We start from the raw sequence: 18,235 nt of genomic DNA on the forward strand, positions 1-18,235 counted from the left end.
ATGTAGACATATGAAGCCTTGAGAACAGTATCTAGTGCACAGCAAGCACTACAATTAATTAGCATTGCTTCTCTTGTTATCAATCTACCACATAGGGACAACTAACATCTCCTTGGATTATATGAAACCCAAACACTCCCACCAAAGTCCCCTGTACTTCAGAATGTCATAGTGCAAGAGAGAGAATGGAACCACTGACATAACTTGAGTTTTTTTGTTGTTGTTGTTTTTGAGACAGAGTCTCACTCTGTTGCCAGGCTGAAGTGCAGTGGCACGATCTCGGTTCGCTGCAACCTCTGCCTCCCAGGTTCAAGCGATTCTCCTGCCTCAGTCTCCCAAGTAGCTGGGATTACAGGCACAAGCCACCATGCCCAGCTAATTTTTTTGTATTTTTAGTAGAGATGAGGTTTCACCATGTTGGCCAGGATGGTCTCCATCTCTTGATCTAGTGATCCGCCCACCTTGGCCTCCCAAAGTGCTGGGATTACAGGCGTGAGCCACCGCGCCCGGCCATAACTTGAGTTTTCAATAAAATAACTATCCTGATAACAGCTTCTTGACAGTGGACTACAGTTGTTGAGACCTTAATTAAGCCTCTCTCAGCTCCATGGGTTCATCACTAACAATATGCCCAGTTTGTAAAAAAAAAAAAAAAAAAAAAGAAATCGATCTCTTCCAAAGAATAATTAGCTATAAATATCCAGCTTTTTCAGGATGATTTTCTTCAAACGGTTGAACCATTCAGTCAATCATTTAACTTATTTTTGACTGCATAAATCAACCATGTGATTGAACTAGGAAGTCAGAGCAGCCCATCAGGATGCTCTGTGGCGTGTGGTGAGCCACAGAGGCTGGACAGGGCTGAGCAACCTATCACCAGGCAGAGGGCTGATCCTTGGCAAGTCCTCAGATAACTATTTAAAATTCAAAAAATAATAGATGTTTGTGAGGGTATGGAGAAAAGGGAATCCTTATACACTGTTGGTGGGAATGTAAGTTAATAACAACCTCTATGGAAACAGTGTGGAGATTTCTCAAAGAACTAAAAATAGAATTACCATTCGATCCAGCAATCCCACTACTGTGTATCTACGCATAGCAAAAGAAGTCATTATATCAAAAAGGCAGGTGCCTTTGTATGTTTATCATAGCACAATTCACAGTAGCAAAGATGTAGAATCAAAGTATTCATCAACAGGCCTGGTGCAGTGGCTTATGCCTGTAATCCCAGCACTTTGGGAGGCCAAGGCGGGTGGATCACCTGAGGTCAGGAGTTTGAGACCAGCCTGGCCAACGTGGTGAAACCCTGTCTCTACTCAAAATACAAAAATCAGCTACATGTGGTGTCGGGAGCCTATAGTCACAGCTACTTGGGAGGCTGAGGCAGGAGAATCACCTGAACCTGGGAGGCAGAGGTTGCAGTGAGCCAAGATCACTCCATTGCACTCCAGCCTGGGTGACAAAGCGAGACTCCATCTCAAAAAAAAAAAAAAAAAGATGTTCATCAACAGATGATTGGATAAAGAAAATGTGGTGTATATATACACAATGGAATACTATTTAGCCACAAAAAAGAATGAAATCATGTCTTTTGTAGTAACATGGATGGAACTGGAGGCCACTATCTTAAGTGAAACAACTCAGAAATGCAAAATCAAGCACCACACGTTATCACTTATAAGTGGAAGCTAAATAGTGTGTACACATGGACATAGAGAGTAGAATAATCGACATTGGAGACTCAGAAGGGTGAGAGCATAGGAGCGGGATGAAGGATGAGAAATTAATGGGTACAATGTATACTATCCAGGTGATGATGGTTACAATAAAAGTCCCCACTTCACCACTGAGCAAAATATCCACATGACAAAACTGCCTTGTACTCCTTAAGTTTATTTTTAAAAATTAAGAATTTGTCAGCAAATCAATCAGACCTTCAGCTTCTTTTCCCTTTGATAATCTAGACATAGAAATTCATCAGAAGCCCAGATCTCTATATTATTTTTTCCATTGCCAGCATTTTAAAATTTGTCATAAATCTGTCCTGAATTTCTTGCTCTGGGTGAAAAAGCTGCAAAACAAAAGACAGTTTTGTTCCGTTTTGTTTGGTTTTTTTTTTCCACCATCAACAGCAGCCTGAACTAATATGTAAAACTAGAAATGGGCTTGAGTCATTCTAGGGTAGAGAGGAAGATACTCAGAGGAAATGTAATTCTCTTTACATCTCTATAGGGCAGTGCTTGGCTTCCTCCCTTGTCTCCAGGTCCTAAAGCTGTAATAGTCACAGAATGGAATGATGTCAGGGGTTGCAAATAAAACCTCACAGCAAGTCAGCAGCTTAGTTTATGCGACAGGGGAAATGGAACACTAAATCTTTGTTTCGAATAGAGTTATTAAAAATCGGAGAAAATCTAGACAGTACCCAGGGAGACGGTGCCCACTTGCATCTTGATGGTGATAAACGGTTCATAAGGAGAGTCTTGGGGTAGATACATGCTGAGAATGTTCATAAATATTCTTCCCTCCATCTGATTCTACCTAAAGGGACAAACATCACTCAGAATGATGGTGCCATTACAGAAGCATTTTTATTTACTGTTCCCAATTTTCCATTAGCTAATGCGGTTTGAGCCAGGCACTGAGCTAATATTTGCCTGCGCCTTTTCATTTATTCTTCACAGCAATCTTATGAAATATACCAATCTTCGGATGGAGGAAGTGAAGAGCTGAAGTGCCTTGCCCGTGGTGGAGCTAGTCTGTCTCTAGAGCCTGCTCCATAGGTGACTTGCTATGTCCTAACTAGGCCATATTGGTCTCTCTCTAGTTTCTGTGCTCCCTGGGCAGGGAGGAGCTATCAGAGTTGGCATCCTGGTACCCTTCTGGGTGTCAGTTTTCAAAATAACAGTTATCCAGAATAATCACGTCCTATCATATTGAAGAGCAGTTGTCTTTCTTCAGATTGGTGGAGTTTGCAGTAGTTGTTTTTGTTTGCTTGATTTTTATCTTCAACAGCATCCTGAACGTGCTGTGACTACTTCATTTAATATCATTCTACACATCAGGAGAGAGTCAGCAGGGAGTGTGGCAGGGGCAGCTGCTTTGATCCACAGCCACTGCCTTTGCCTTTCATCTGCCCCAGCCTCAGTAGAGAGGGCAAACATCCACATGAAGATTAGCAGACAAATACTCCTGAGAGACAAGGTGGATAGGGAAATAGCATGTTTTTTTTTCTTTCTTTCTTTCTTTCCTTCTTTGAGACAGGACCTTGCTCTGTTGCCCAGGCTAGAGTGCAGTAGGGCAATCACTGTTCACTGCAGCCTTGAACTCCTGGGCTCAAGGGATCCTCCCACCTCGGCCTCCCACATGGCTGGGATTACAGATTTGTGCCTCCACACCAAGCTCATTTTTAATTTTTTTGTAGAGACACGGTCTCGCGATATTGCCCAGACTGTTTTTGAACAAACCATCCTCCCAGGCCCTACTTTAAACAGCATGTTCTCATCCAAGCTTTGAGCAGTTTTCCAAGCATTAGTGTTTGCCATGTGTGAGCAAATGACCTGAAAACACCACGGGTCTGATGTGGAGAAACCAAAGGAAATCAGAGGGACCTGAACATAGTAAAAGTGAACTATGGCCACTGAATTTGCCTTTTGGACTCAAAAGTCAAATGATTCCCTTGATATCTACTTTCATGGGGGCCTATCTCTGGCTCTACTAGGCTTGAATAGCATTGATTTCGTTATATTTATTATTTATTTATATTCCATAACTCTTTGAGCAACTGGTGGTATTTGATTACACAAGTTCCTTAGTGGTGATTTGTGAGATTTTGGTGCACTCATCACCCAAGCAGTGTACACTGAACCCAATTTGTAGCCTTTTATCCCTCACCCCCTTCCCTTCCCCCATTTCTCCCTAGTCCCCAAAGTCTGTTATATCATTCTTCTGCCTTTGCATCCTCGTAGTTTGGCTGCCACATATGAGTGAGAACATATGATGTTTGGTTTTCCATTCCTGAGTTACTCCACTTAGGATAATAGGCCCCAATCCCATCCAGGTTGCTGTGAATGCCATTAATTCATTCCTTTTTATGGCTGCGTAGTATTCGAACATATGCATATATATCACAGTTTCTTTAACCACTCGTTGATTGATGGGCATTTGGGTTGGCTCCACATTTTTGCAGTTGCAAACTGTGCTGCTATAAACATGCATGTGCAAGTACTTTTTCGTATAATGATTTCTTTTCCTCTGGGTAGATACCAGTAGTGGGATTGCTGGATCCAATGGTAGTTCTACTTTTAGTTCTTTAAGGAATCTCCACACTGTTTTCCATAGTGGTTGTACTAGTTTACATTCCCTCCAGCAGTGTAGAAGTGTTCCCTGTTCATCACATCCACACCAACATCTATTATTTTTTTATTTTTCGATTATAGCCATTCTTGCAGGAGTAAGGTGGTATCACATTGCGGCTTTGGTTTGCATTTCCCTGATCATTAGTGATGTTGAGCATTCTTTCATATGTTTGTTGGCCATTTGTATATCTTCTTTTGAGAACTGTCTATCCATGTCCTTAGCCTACTTTTTTATGGGGTTGTTTTTTTCTTACTAATTTGAGTCCATTGTAGATTCTTGATATTAGTCCATTGTCAGATGTATAGATTGTGAAGATTTTCCCCCACTCTGTGAGTTGTCTGTTTATTCTGCTGACTGTTCCTTTTGCCATGCAAAAGCTCTTTAGTTTAATTAAGTCCCAGCTATTTATTTTTGTTTTTATTGCATTTGCTTTTGGGTACTTGGTAATGAAATCCTTGCCAAGCCAATGTCTAGAAGGGTTTTTCCAATGTTATGTTCTAGAATCTTTATGGTTTCAGGTCTTAGAGTTAAGTCCTTGATCCACCTTGAGTTGATTTTTGTACAAGGTGAGAGATAAGGATCCAGTTTCATTCTCCTACAGTGTCTTGCCAGTTATCCCAGCACCATTTGTTGAATAGGGTGTCCTTTCCCCATTTTATGTTTTTGTTTGCATTGTCAAAGATCAGTTGGCTGTAAGTATTTGGGCTTATTTCTGGGTTCTCTATTCTGTTCCATTGGTCTATGCGCCTATTTTTATACCAGTAACATGCTGTTTTGGTAACTATGGCCTTATAGTATAGTTTGTATACTATACAAACTATAGTTTGTATAGTATAGGAGGTAATGTGATGCCTCCAGATTTGTTCTTTTTGCTTAGTCTTGCTTTGGCTATGCAGGCTTTTTGGTCCCATATGAATTTTAGAATTGTTTTTCCTAGTTCTGTGGAGAATGATGGTGGTATTTTGATGGGAATTGCATTGAATTTGTAGATTACTTTTGGCAGTATGATCATTTTCACAATATTGATTCTACCCATCCATGAGCATGGGATGTGTTTCCATTTGTATTCTTTCAGTAGTGTTTTGTAGAGATCTTTCACCTCCTTGGTTAGCCTCAGTCCTTTTGCACATGCCTGATATGCCCTACCTGCTCTATCTCCTTTCACTTAACTGCTAATAGTACTTAATGTGTCTGTACATCTCACTCTAGGAATCTATATTAAAGGCACACAAAGATATATCAGGATGCTCATTGTTTTATTTTTGCATTAGGGAAAGTATAGGAATGAAGTCTATCAGTGGGTTAAACAACTTGTGTCCATCTATCCTGTGGTTACCATGGAGCTGGAAAAGGATGACAGATCTGTACGGAGGAACATGGAAAGATCTCCAGGGCATGTTGTACTGGGGAGTCCTGGGAGCAAAGAGAGACAGGTTCATACATGGTAGATGACCTCTCCTATCATCCTGAGTAAAGAGTCTTGGGGAAGGGCTTAAGGAAGGGATAAAAAGGGAGTTTACTATCAATGGACCCCAGGTGTTTAGAGAGCCAAGGTTTCCCTAATAACCCCTCACTCGGTGTTCAAGTCATAGAAAGCATGTATTTTTGTGTGCTGTTCTTTAATGACCAAAATTTCACATTGTATAGTTTCATTGACTAAATTAAAAATCATCTGTAATTTTTGCAAAGGGATACTGGACTCAACTGAAGCCAGTATAACTATGTTCCTGAGTGTATTTGATTAGGGGTCAGAAAACCTGCACTCAATTCTTAATTTACCACTGACTAAATCTCTAACTTGGGGCTAGTATTTTTACTTATCTGTGTGAGCTTTACTTTCCTCATCCATGCCTTGAGAGAGGTGGACAAAATGATCTCTGTGGTCTTTTAAGATTCTATTGGTCTATTACTCTTAAGGCTTGTGTAACGTTAATGAGAATAATAATTACTAACATACTGCTAGTGATTACCATGTGATAGACACTTCTTATATGTATTAACCATTTTAATTCTCATAGCAACATAGGAAATAAATACTATTATCTCTATTTTATGGAAGAAGCAGCTGAGGCCCAGAAATTAAGTATGTTGTTCAAAGTCACACAGCTAGAAAGCTGTGGAGCTATTAACAGAACCTAAATCCAGGCAGTCTGCCTCCGGAATCCATGATTCCAGCCATTCTGTTATGTTGCAATTAAAATTGACCTTTTTCTTGCCACCTGATTTAATGATTCATACCAAAAAAAAAGTGTTAAGGAAACAAATCTGAAGAGCCGATATGAAAAGTATAGATGAATATAAGAAATTATAGATGAATATAAGAAAATTAGAGACCTAATACAAAAAACCAGCAAAATTTTACTTATTTAGCATTTTTATAACATATCACCTCTATGTACCATAATGTAACTATATCTACTTACTTCAAATGCAAGAAAAAAGATGTCACAACTACCTCATTCTTATGCATTCCTTTTTTCTCTGAAAATAACACCAAAAGACACACATGGCATTGACGCTTTCAATTTTAATTTCACAGATGAAAGAACTCGGTGTCATCTTCTACAACTGCAGCTGCCTGGTCCTAGATTTACAAAGGATATTTGCTCTATATAGTTCATTAAAATTCAAAAGCAGAGTGCCTCAAACCTGGTCCAAAAGACTCTATGGAGTCTACGACAATGAAAAGAAATTGCAACTTCAGTTGAATGAAACCAAATCTCAAGCATTTGTATCGGTGAGTTGTTTTCCCTTTCTCCTCCCCTTCTCCTTCTTCCTCCAAATGCTCTTTATTAAGTTGGAATGTTTAAGTGTGATCTCGTATTGGGCAAAAATGAATTACCGTGGTTCTAGCCCATGACGTGAAGAGTTAAAATGTGTCCACCCTTACATGCAATCGTACCCTCAAACATAATAAATCTTGATCATCATTCCTTGTGTCAGATACCTTGAGTTATCTGATTTGATTTCCTCAATCACCCTGTAAGCTAGGTATGGGGTTGTGACCATTTTGCAAATGAAGGTATCGACCTTACCTACTAGCAAAAAGCCCATCCGATGGGACATGCTAAGAGCGGCACCAGCACCCAGCTCTTCTGACACCAGAGCCTACTGGTCTATTTTCAATGCCCTACATTGATTTTTCAGACTTGTTTTTAGCAGAACCCTTTGATGAGACAAATCTGAGGGCATCTCAGTGTATAGATCAGACAAAAGCAGAGCTGCTGTACCTCGTTAGGGCAAGCAGGCAACAGGCCCACACAGCAGGACAGTGCTCCTTGCACAGCTTCAGGCCGCTGACTCTCCTAAGAACCATTAGCCACACCCTCCACCCACCCTCACCTTCCCAGTCCACCACCCAGCTGGGCACATGCCACAGCTATCCAGAGATGTTACTGGAGAGGAGCAATGTAAAAATATCTGGGCCTACAGTCCTAGTCCTCAAACTGTAGTACATTAGATCCTTCAATAACATCGTTTTGTTCAATGCCCATTCATTATCATGTTGATAAGAAAAAAATATTGATTTTTGGCTGGGGCCACTGTGTGTGTGTGGAGTTTGCACATTCTCCACCTGTCTGTGTTGGTTTTTGCCAGTACTCCTGTTTCCTCCCACATCTCAAAGCTGTGCAAGTGGAATGAACTGGCAGATCTATGTGGTCCCAGTGTGATCGAGTGTGAATGTGTGTGTGAGTGTGCCCTGCGATGGGATGTCATCCTGTCCACAGGGGTTCCGGCTGCGAGGGGCTCTGGCCACCCGTGACCCTGAACTGGAGTAAGAGGGTAAATAATTATTTTACTTGTTTTTATTAGTCTTTCTTAAATGTATGTATAGCTCACATTTGTTTCAATGTTTAATATTCAAAGTGTTTTGGTCTTTAGAAGTTTGATGCTGTTTTGGGGACCAGAAATAAGCCATAGCAACTTAACTCTCGTTTATATCAATTAGCCTATGGTACAATTGTTTTCATCATACATCAGTTTGCTTAAAGTCATAGTATTCAAGAACCTGTCAGCGTCATTAAGTGAGGACTTACTGTACTTAAGAATTGGCTACGAAGTATGCTTAAAGTGCAGATTTACAGGGTCCCCTGTCCCCACCCAGGATCTTATCCACTGGATCTGAGATGAGATCTTAGAATTTTTATTTGAAGCAAGCTTCTGAAATTATCCTGACGTTCAGATCAACTTCTCTAAGTAATGCTCCCAATTTAATATTGCTATTTCAACCTTGGTTGATATTGGTGCTTTTATGCCAACAACTTTTATGTCACTAAACAGCATTTTATTGAAGATAAAGTGAATTGCATCCTTTTTGCCTGTTCAAATGAAAACACCAGCAGAAAATTTAGAAGTGTAACAATAGAAAGAAAAGACAAAGTTCAAGTTGTCTTAAATAATAAATTCGCATAAATGTGAAGAGCAGAAAATAGACTATGAAGGATGTTCATCAGCTGGAGGTAAAATAACATTTTTGTATGGAGGAGGTCAAGAATGGAGTAGCAAGTAGCATATTATAGGGCATTTTACTAATAAAATATAAATATAAATTATATAGACATTTTCAATTCATCTCAAGATGACCCTATAAGACCAGGAGGCCAAGGAGTATTCCTAATTTGTGGATGAGCAGCAATAGAAAATTTGCCAAGGAACCTTTAATCCAGAGGGTCACAGAGTGACACTACATGCCAAGCATGGATCGCTTGGTCAGGTCCAGTAGAAAAACAAATTGGAAATAGCAAAAAATAGATGAATTAATGAACAAATTTTGAATAATCACTGGATTTTGAATTTACAGTTTCGACCTTGGAGATAGGTGAATATGGTTGTTGCATACATTTACATACTAACCCTTAAACAGGGAAAGAGTCAGTTTTTTGTTGATTCTAAAGTTAATGTATTTCCCAGAGAGAGTGGTCTCAGGCCTTTAGTAAAATCTACTACAATTCGATACCTTTGTTATTTTCTAGGGCAAATTCATAAGTGGCTTTTTCTTAAAGAGTTCACCACAAAAAGAGTTGTGAGACATTTCTTTGGGTAGTTTTTTAAACTGTGTAATACCTTTTCTTTTTTTTTTTTTATTATACTTTAAGTTCTAGGATACATGTGCATAACGTGCAGGTTTGTTACATATGTATACATGTGCCATGTTGGTGTGCTGCACCCATTAACTCATCATTTACACTAGGTATATCTCCTAATGCTATCCCTCCCCCCTCCCCCCACCCCATGACAGGCCCCGGTGTGTGATGTTCCCCACCCTGTGTCCAAGTGTTCTCATTGTTCAATTCCCACCTATGAGTGAGAACATACGGTGTTTGGTTTTCTGTCCTTGAGATAGTTTGCTGAGAATGATGGTTTCCAGCTTCATCCATGTCCCTACAAAGGACGTGAACTCATCATTTTTTATGGCTGCATAGTATTCCATGGTGTATATGTGCCACATTTTCTTAATCCAGTCTATCATTGATGGATATTTGGGTTGGTTCCAAGTCTTTGCTATTGTGAATAGTGCCACAATAAACATACGTGTGCATGTGTCTTTATAGTAGCATGATTTATAATCCTTTGGGTATATACCCAGCAATGGGATGGCTGGGTCAAATGGTATTTCTAGTTTACTTTCTTTTTTTATTGAATTATTTTAATTTCCTGTTTTATTTTCTATTTTTTAATAATATCAAGCCTGCCTTTGAATTTCAATTCAACAGATATTGATTGAACACCATTTCTGGAGAGGTATAAAATCCTACAGGTATGAAAACAGTCAGAAAACCCTGCAGTTGGAATTTATATCATTCAGACAGAGTTCCTTGAACTCCCTTTATTATAACTTTTATAACTATTTATTTATAATCATCTTTCCCACCATTTTATTAGACTCTGAAGATCATCTACTATTAATATATTCTCTTCATCATTGGTATTCCCAATACTTCACTTAGTGCTAGCTAAAAGTAGCAATAAATGTTGGCTAGGTTTTATTAGTAGTAATATTAATAGAAAGCTCCAGAATGCAGTTTTCTCAGTAATATATGCCAGACAAATGCCAAGACAAATTTAATTCAATATATTAGTTGTGTCTTAAAATAGTATATTTTTATAAGCTGATTGTCTCAAGACTAAGTTGAATACACACATAAAGAGTATTTGAAGACCTTAATAACCATTCTCAAAGTTAGATTTTAGATAATTGATAACAGCATAGTTAGATATGAATTTTAACTTATGATACAAATATAGATTATTTCCAATTTTTTCATGGAACACAAATAGGCACTTAGATTTAACTGTGTGATTTCTAGTAACTTGGGCCAGATAATTCTAATTTTCTTGCATTTCCCATTGAAATTGGAGGATGGGAACAATAGTTAGCTGTTTCTGTCTTGTAGATTTCTTTTTAGAGCCTTTAAGCTTAAGCAGTTGCTTTCCAAGATAAAAGACTAGTTCAAGGTCTGTTTTTATTGATGTAGATGTTAGACAGATTTCATTTCTTGTTTATTGTTCAGCTAATTCACCTGTCAGTCATGTATATTGAGATATATTTAGTGAGTGAGGGCTGACATTAAATAGAACTTGATGCTGCTATGGAAAAATACCACATCACATTCCTCTTTAGAACCTTCTGCCTATAATGTTAATTAGTTTAACAGCATTACAGAGATGTAATTTACACACCATAAAATTTACCCTTTTAAAGTATACAATTCAGGCTGGGCATGGTGGCTCATGCCTGTAATCCCCGCACTTTGAGAGGCCGAAGCTGGCTGATCACTTGAGGTCAGCAGCTCAAGACCAACCTTGCCAACATGGTGAAACCCCATCTCTACTAAAAATACAAAAAATTAAAAAATAAAAAATAAAGTATACAATTTAGTGGGGTTGAGTATAGTTGCAGTTTTGCAACCATTTCTACAATCTAATTTTAGAACTTTTCTTCGCCACAAAGAAAAAAACCCATACTGATTAGCAGTCACTATTTTCCCTTCTCTCAGTCCCTGGCAACCACCAGTCTACTTTTTCTTTATGAATCTGCCTTTTTCTGGGTGTTTTATATAAATGGAATCATATACTGCGTAGTTTTTTGTGATTGCTTCTTTCACCTAACATAATGCTTTCAAGGTTTATCCATATTGTAGCATGGACCAATACTGCCTTTATTCTTTTTATGGCTAAATAATTCCATTGTATGGATATTCCACACTTTGTTTACCCATCTATCAACAGATGGGCGTTTGTACTACTACTATTTTTTGGCTATTGTAAATAGTGCTGCTATAAATATTCATGTACAGGTTTTTATGTGAATAGCTGTTTTTAATTCAAGTTTATACATAAGAGTGGATTTATTGGATAATGTGGTAACTCTATGTTGAACATTTTGAGAAACTACCAAGCTGTTTTCCAAATTGGCGGCACCATTTTACAATCCCACCAGCAACATATGAGAGTTTTGATTTCTCCACATCCTCGGCAACACTTGTTATTTTCTGTCTTATTTTTGCTGTACTAGAGGGTATAAAATGTAATCTTATTTTTGTTTTGATTTAAATCTTTTAACGTGCTTATCAGCCATTTGTATCTCTGCTTTAGAGAAGAGATACAAATATCTATCAAATATGAAATCTTTTGCCGATTTATTTAAAAAATTTGTGTTATAAGAGTTCTTTATACAGTCTGTATACAAGTCCCTTAAACAGAAATATGATTTTTTATAGAGACAAGGTCTTATTATGTTGTTGGGGCTGGCCTAAAATTCCTGGGTTCAGGTGTCTGGTTTAAATATATGATGTGCCAATATTTTATTTCTTTCATTCCATGGGTTGTCTTTTCATATTTAATTATATTTGAACATATATATTCTACAAATAGAGTATATACTTTTTTAAAACCATGAAACTGTTAATGAAATAATTAAAAACCTGCTAAGGTCTGTATGAGGTGATTATTTAATGAGTATGCAAAATAAATTACATTCATATGGCGCCTATTATCTAAGAGACAAACCCAGATTAACCTAGAAGTCAGGTCCCTCAAGAGCTCTTGACTGGTAAAAGATTGCCACAGAGCTGGAATATTGAAGAGGATCTGTATTTTCCCTCTCCTTCTACTTTACTATGGAACAAAGAGGTACACAGCACAAGGCTTGGAAAATTCATTCAGGAGTGATGAGAGGGAAACTTAGCCCTCTCTTTAATTAAACAGTTGAAACTAGTTAACTTCCTCTGCCAGCTCATTCTTTTATGTTATTGTTTATTCATTTCTATTCTGGGCAAACATTTTACAGCCACTAGTCTATCCAGGCACTATTTTTAAAGGTAGAAGACTCTAGAACACATAGCAAAGTACCACCCAGCCCCCAGGTGCAAGGGGACTGGTACAAATAATTATGCATTTCCTTCATAAACACATGGAACTGGAGCACCTGCCATTGTGTCAGGCAGTGGGAACACAGGAAGCAATAAGGCAGGTAAGTGCTTATAAAGATCTGTTGACACAGATTTGGAAATACCCAGATTGAAGTAACAGACTCCAACAGACAAACCTCCATTTATGCATTTATGAAGCTCTTTCACATTCATTCCACAAGTATGTATTGAGCATATAATATGTGCATGGCACAAGATGCCAGAGATACACAACCAGGCAGCTCACAAGCAAGTGGCTAAACACATAGACAGATGCATGCAATGCCATGTAACATGTGCTAGAATGAAGCTCCACAAAGCAGGGATCTTGTCTTGGTCACTGATGTATGTCCCCTTCCTAGACCAGAGCCTAGGAATATTTGCTGATTGAATGAAAGCACGCACATAAGAGGGGCATGGAACCCAGCCAGCGAACAGGCCATTCATTTATTTGAGCTTCAAGGCAAACCAGTATGAAAGGTGTGTTATTGTCATTAACCCCATTAGGAAACAGAGGCTCAAAAAGTGTAAGGGACACACCAAGATGCCCCAGGTTCTAAGTGCTGGAGTCTGGCCTGTATCACCAAAGCCCACGTTCTTTCCTCTAAATTATGGCCACAGTGTCCATACTTGTAAGATAGTAGCAAATGTAAAGAGACCACAGACAACTCTGCCTACATTTGTTCCTCCCCAAAACCAAAATCTGGTTTTGGAACAAGCAGTGAAATTCAGGGAGTTCCTAACTGAAACAGAAATGTGAGCATTTGGACACGTTTCAGAGTTGGCATTCTGAGAGCCCATCAGGAGCGAAGATCTTCAGCTTCTCCACATTAACCAAAGATCCTTTAAAGCATTGAATATTTGTAATGGCACAGGAAAATGAGTAACATAAATCCCTAAAATCCACTGAACTGTACACTTGAAAATCGTTATGACAGTAAAAAAGAAAAAGCAAAAGAAATAAATAGTATGGGAGTACAGGGTTGGGAAGAGCAACCTTTCATTGGAGATTTAAAAACATCTTCATTGCCGGGCATGGTGGCTCATGCCTGTAATCCCAGCACTTTGGGAGGCCAAGGCAGGTGGATTATGAGGTCAGGTGTTCAAGACCAGCCTGGCCAAGATGGTGAAACCCCATCTCTACTAAAATACAAAAATTAGCCAGGTATAGTGGCGGGTGCCTGTAATCCCAGCTACTTGGGAGGCTGAGGCAGGAGAATCACTTGAACCTGGGAGGTGGAGGTTGCAGTGAGCTGAGATTGCAGCACTGCAGTCCAGCCTGGGCAACAGAGCAAGACTCCATCTAAAAAAAAAAAAAAATCATGGAGGAGATCACAATGGAGCTGGAATTTAGAGAAGAGAATTAGTAGGACTTTGATAGACAAAAATAAAGACACATCAGCCAGAGAAAACGGCATGAGCAGAGATGCCCAGAGTCAGACATGATGAGGGCACAGCCGTGGACTGGTAATGACTTGCATTTGGGTTCACAGACAGGATGGGAGTTGGCAAATGAAGGAGGCAGAGACACAGGACCATGGATACACCCCTCCCAATGAGTTCAAGCTGGATTCTGAGAAACCAGGAGTCAGTTCATCCTGGGAGTGACGTATATTTGTTTTTAAATATCCCAGAGATAAGGCAATGAGTTAGAAAGATGTTAGAACATCCCTGCAAGCAGCACTAGTGCCCGAGCGAGGGAAACTTACTGAGTGATCAAGAGTAAGAGGAGGGACAGACCCAGGAAACCCTGCAGAGGCACATGCTTTCTGTCTTGGTGACAGATGGAGTATCTGTATATCTGTGTGCTGATGACAGAGGAGTGTAGGACTACCTTTAAAAAACAGACTTGAAGTTCATCCTCATTCCAAAATAAAAAAATAAATGATCAAAAAGTCATCCTGTAAAGAAAATATGTGCACATGTACCCTAAAACTTAAAGTATAATAATAATAAAAAATAAAATAAATAATAAATAAATAATAAAACAATAAAAAAAGAAAATATGGTATATATATACCATGGAATACTATGCAACCATAAACAAGAATAAAAATCATGTCTTTTGCAGCAACGTGGGTGCAGCTAGGGGCCATTATTCTAAGCAAATCAATGCAGGAACAGAAAACCAAATACCATGTTCTCACTTCTAAGTGGGAGGTAAACATTGGGTACTCATGAACATAGAGATGGCAACACTAAACACTGAGGACCACTAGTGCAGAGGGGAAGGCAGGCGGCATGGGTGGAAAAACAAGAGTACTATTCTCATTACCTGGGTGATGGGATCAGTTGTGCCTCAAACCTCAGCATCACGCAATAGATATCCATGTAACAAACCTGCACCTGTACCCCCGAATCTAAAATAAAAAGTTGAAATTATTTTTTAAAAAACCAACTCATCCTGCTCATGATCACCTGCCAAGAGGACTTTCCGTGTAAGGAAACCTGGAAGGTGTGTGATCCTCTGCATGCTCCTTCCTTACTCCTATGCCCCTTCTAAGGTGGGCGTCCAGTCCAACAGCTCCATCTCACAAACCTCTAAGCTGGGGTGGGGACTCCTACTGTGCAGTGTAGGGAGTTGTTCCAGACATAATTGGTGAGGAGGAACTCTGACCACCCAATGCTACCATTCATTTCAGGCAGTTCCAAAAATCCGTTTATTTCGCCTTTTGGTACTAAACATCCTGGCATTATTTATGCCCCATTACAATGCCCCTGGCATTATTTATGTGATACTTGTCACAGCGTATCGCTTGTCAAAGTAAAACAGGAACTATGAGAAACACAATTTTCAGTCCTGTCCAGTGGAAAAATAATGAGAAAACCAAACACATCTTTCCCGTTCTACAGCAACTGCATCTATAGACACCGTATTTTTATAAGATGAAAACCACCTCAAGCAACATGAGAAAAATGCCTCAAGCAGAATTTGCCTCTTTTTTTTCATTTTGCTTAAATCTTTCAGAACATCCTTTTTCTCTGGCTCTCCTGCCGAATTTGGGCATCTTAATAGCTCCCTCAGATTCTCCTGCACTGTTATCGATGACCTTTTCTCAACGATCAACACTTCTCCTAACTCAATGAAAGATTTTGGAGAAAAGAAAAAAACTCCAAGATTTTTCGATTTTTTTTTATTTTAGATTTTGAGTTTGAAACATTTTTATGCCCACATAATCACATTTCAGATGAAATGAAAATGCTGGGGTAAATGGCTTGCTATGTGCAGTGTGTGTGCGTGCGTAGTAACACTTGAGAAAATTATTAGCTATGTATGACAGAATTGTGTAAGGTTGGAGGTGGAGTGCTCCTCCGAAAAGAAGTGTGTACACTGAAAGCAAGAATTCTCTCCTAAGTAAAAAGTAAAACGGAAGATACTAGAGGCTGGGGAAAGAGGGGGTGGGGAAAGATTTGTTAATGGATATAAAAATAACAGCAAGATAGGAAGAATAAGTTCCATTGTTCTATAGCAGTTGTCCTCAGCCTTTTTGGCACCATGGACTGGTTTCATGGAAGACAGTTTTTCCATGGACCAGGGTCAGCAGGGATGCTTTCAGGATGATTGAAGGGCATTACATTTATTGTGCACTTTCTTTTTTCTTTTCAGACAGCATCTTGCTCTGTTGCCCAGGCTGGAGTGCAGTGATGCAATCTCGGCTCACCGCAACCTCTGCCTCCCGGGTTCATGTGATTCTCCTGCCTCAGCCTCCCGAGTAGCTGGGACTACAGGGGCACACCACCATGCCCAGCTGATTTTTTTGTATTTTTAGTAGAGACGGGGTTTTACCATGTTGGCCAGGCTGGTCTTGAACTCCTGACCTCAGGTGATCCGGCCACCTCAGCCTCCCAAAGTGCTGGGATTACAGGCTTGGGCTACCATCCCTGGCTGTGCACTTTATTTCTATTATTATTACATTGTAATATATAATGAAATAACTATACAACTCACTATATTGTTGAATTAGTGAGAGCCCTGAGCTGCTTTTTGTGCAACTAGATGGTCTCATCTGGGGCTGATGGGAGACAGTGACAGATCATCAGGCATTACAAGCTCACAAGGAGATCGCACAACCTAGATCCCTCGCATGTGCGGTCCACAGTAGGGCTCACGCTCCTGTGAGAATCTAATGCCCCCACTCGTCTGACAGGAGGAGGAGCTCAGGTGGTGGTGTGAGGAAGGGGGAGCGGCTGTAAATACAGATGAAGCTTTGCTTGCCTGTCATTCACCTGCTCTGCAGCCTAGTACTGGTCCCTGGCCTGGGGAATGGGGATCCTTGTTCTATAGGACCGTGGTTAACTATGCCTATACTTAACAATAATATATTAGATAGTTTCAAATAGTTAGAAGGAAGATATTGAATGTTTCCAATACAAAGAAATGATAAAGTTTGAGATGATAGATATGCTAATTACCATAATCTCATCACTATACATTATATGAATCACATCACTATGTGCCCCATAAATATATACAATTATGTATCAATTTTTAATACATAAAAATTGAAAATCAAAATGTGTCAGATAATAAAAGAATTCTTTCCAAAACAGACTTGAGACCCATCCCACCACACTTTGATCTTTATTCAACTTTGATAAGATTGAAAATATCTTTGTCTAATTTGATGAAGCAGAAATTAGGTTTGCAAAAATATAGTTACAAGCCAAGGTCCATGGAAACAAAGGAAATAAATAAATCCCCAGCTGCCAAAAATTAGTACGCTAAAAGTTTGGTTTTTGTGTCTTCACAGAATTCTCCAAAACTCTTTTGCCCTAAAAACAGAAGTTTCGACATAGATGCCATCTACAGTGTGATAGATGATGCCAAGCAGTATGTGTACATCGCTGTCATGGACTACCTGCCTATCTCCAGCACAAGCACCAAAAGGTCAGTGAATGCCCAGCCTCTGGTCAGAACCCAGTCCCTAAGACCAGGCAGTAAACTGGGCACCACAGGAGAAGCCAGCCTGGAAATGGAGATGCCATCAGGTTGCCTTAGGAAGAGCACACCATTCAATGCTGTTTAACGTGCATTGGCAATTTACTCATTAACGGAGCTTTTCCCAAAGTGGGTCCATTTTAAAGGCGCATGGTCTCACCCTACAGAAGTGCCACAGTAGTTTACATAATGGAAATGAGAGTAACTTTCAAAAGAAAATTAGGTTGCTCTCAACTTGAAAATTATTTGAAAGGATAAAAGATAAAATATTATGTGAAAAAAATTATCATTTGAAAATTAACAAGGATATACCTGAAAAGGGCATATTGAAACTGAGTAATCTTGCCAGACTTTCCTTAAAGGAAGCATTGTTGTTTTATATTCACAGCAGTCTTCATTTAATGCCAAATTCTCATAATATCTTCTCAGTGTAAAGGAGAAAGAGGCCAGGTGCGGTGGCTCATGCCTGTAATCCCAGCACTTTGGGAGGCCGAGGCGGGCGGATCACGAGGTTAGGAGATCGAGACCA

At 39.4% G+C, this 18,235-nt stretch overlaps 1 protein-coding gene across 6 annotated transcripts in view; it reads left to right on the forward strand.

The window, feature by feature from the left end:
- PLD5 (phospholipase D family member 5) overlaps positions 1 to 18,235 on the forward strand; it is a 436,159-nt gene that overhangs the window by 395,183 nt on the left and 22,741 nt on the right. For all 6 annotated transcript variants that reach the window (XR_008527647.2, XM_054560816.2, XM_054560813.2 and 3 more), the window contains 2 exons: positions 6,896 to 7,093; positions 17,519 to 17,655. Coding sequence is in view for 5 of the 6 variants with exons in the window: in XM_054560816.2 (XP_054416791.1) it covers positions 6,896 to 7,093; positions 17,519 to 17,655 (335 nt within the window). In the remaining variant the exon portion in view is untranslated. The remainder of the gene's footprint in view (positions 1 to 6,895; positions 7,094 to 17,518; positions 17,656 to 18,235) is intronic.

The sequence above is a fragment of the Pongo abelii genome, chromosome 1, assembly GCF_028885655.2.
Source record: "Pongo abelii isolate AG06213 chromosome 1, NHGRI_mPonAbe1-v2.0_pri, whole genome shotgun sequence".
Classification (NCBI taxonomy): Eukaryota; Metazoa; Chordata; class Mammalia; order Primates; family Hominidae; genus Pongo; species Pongo abelii.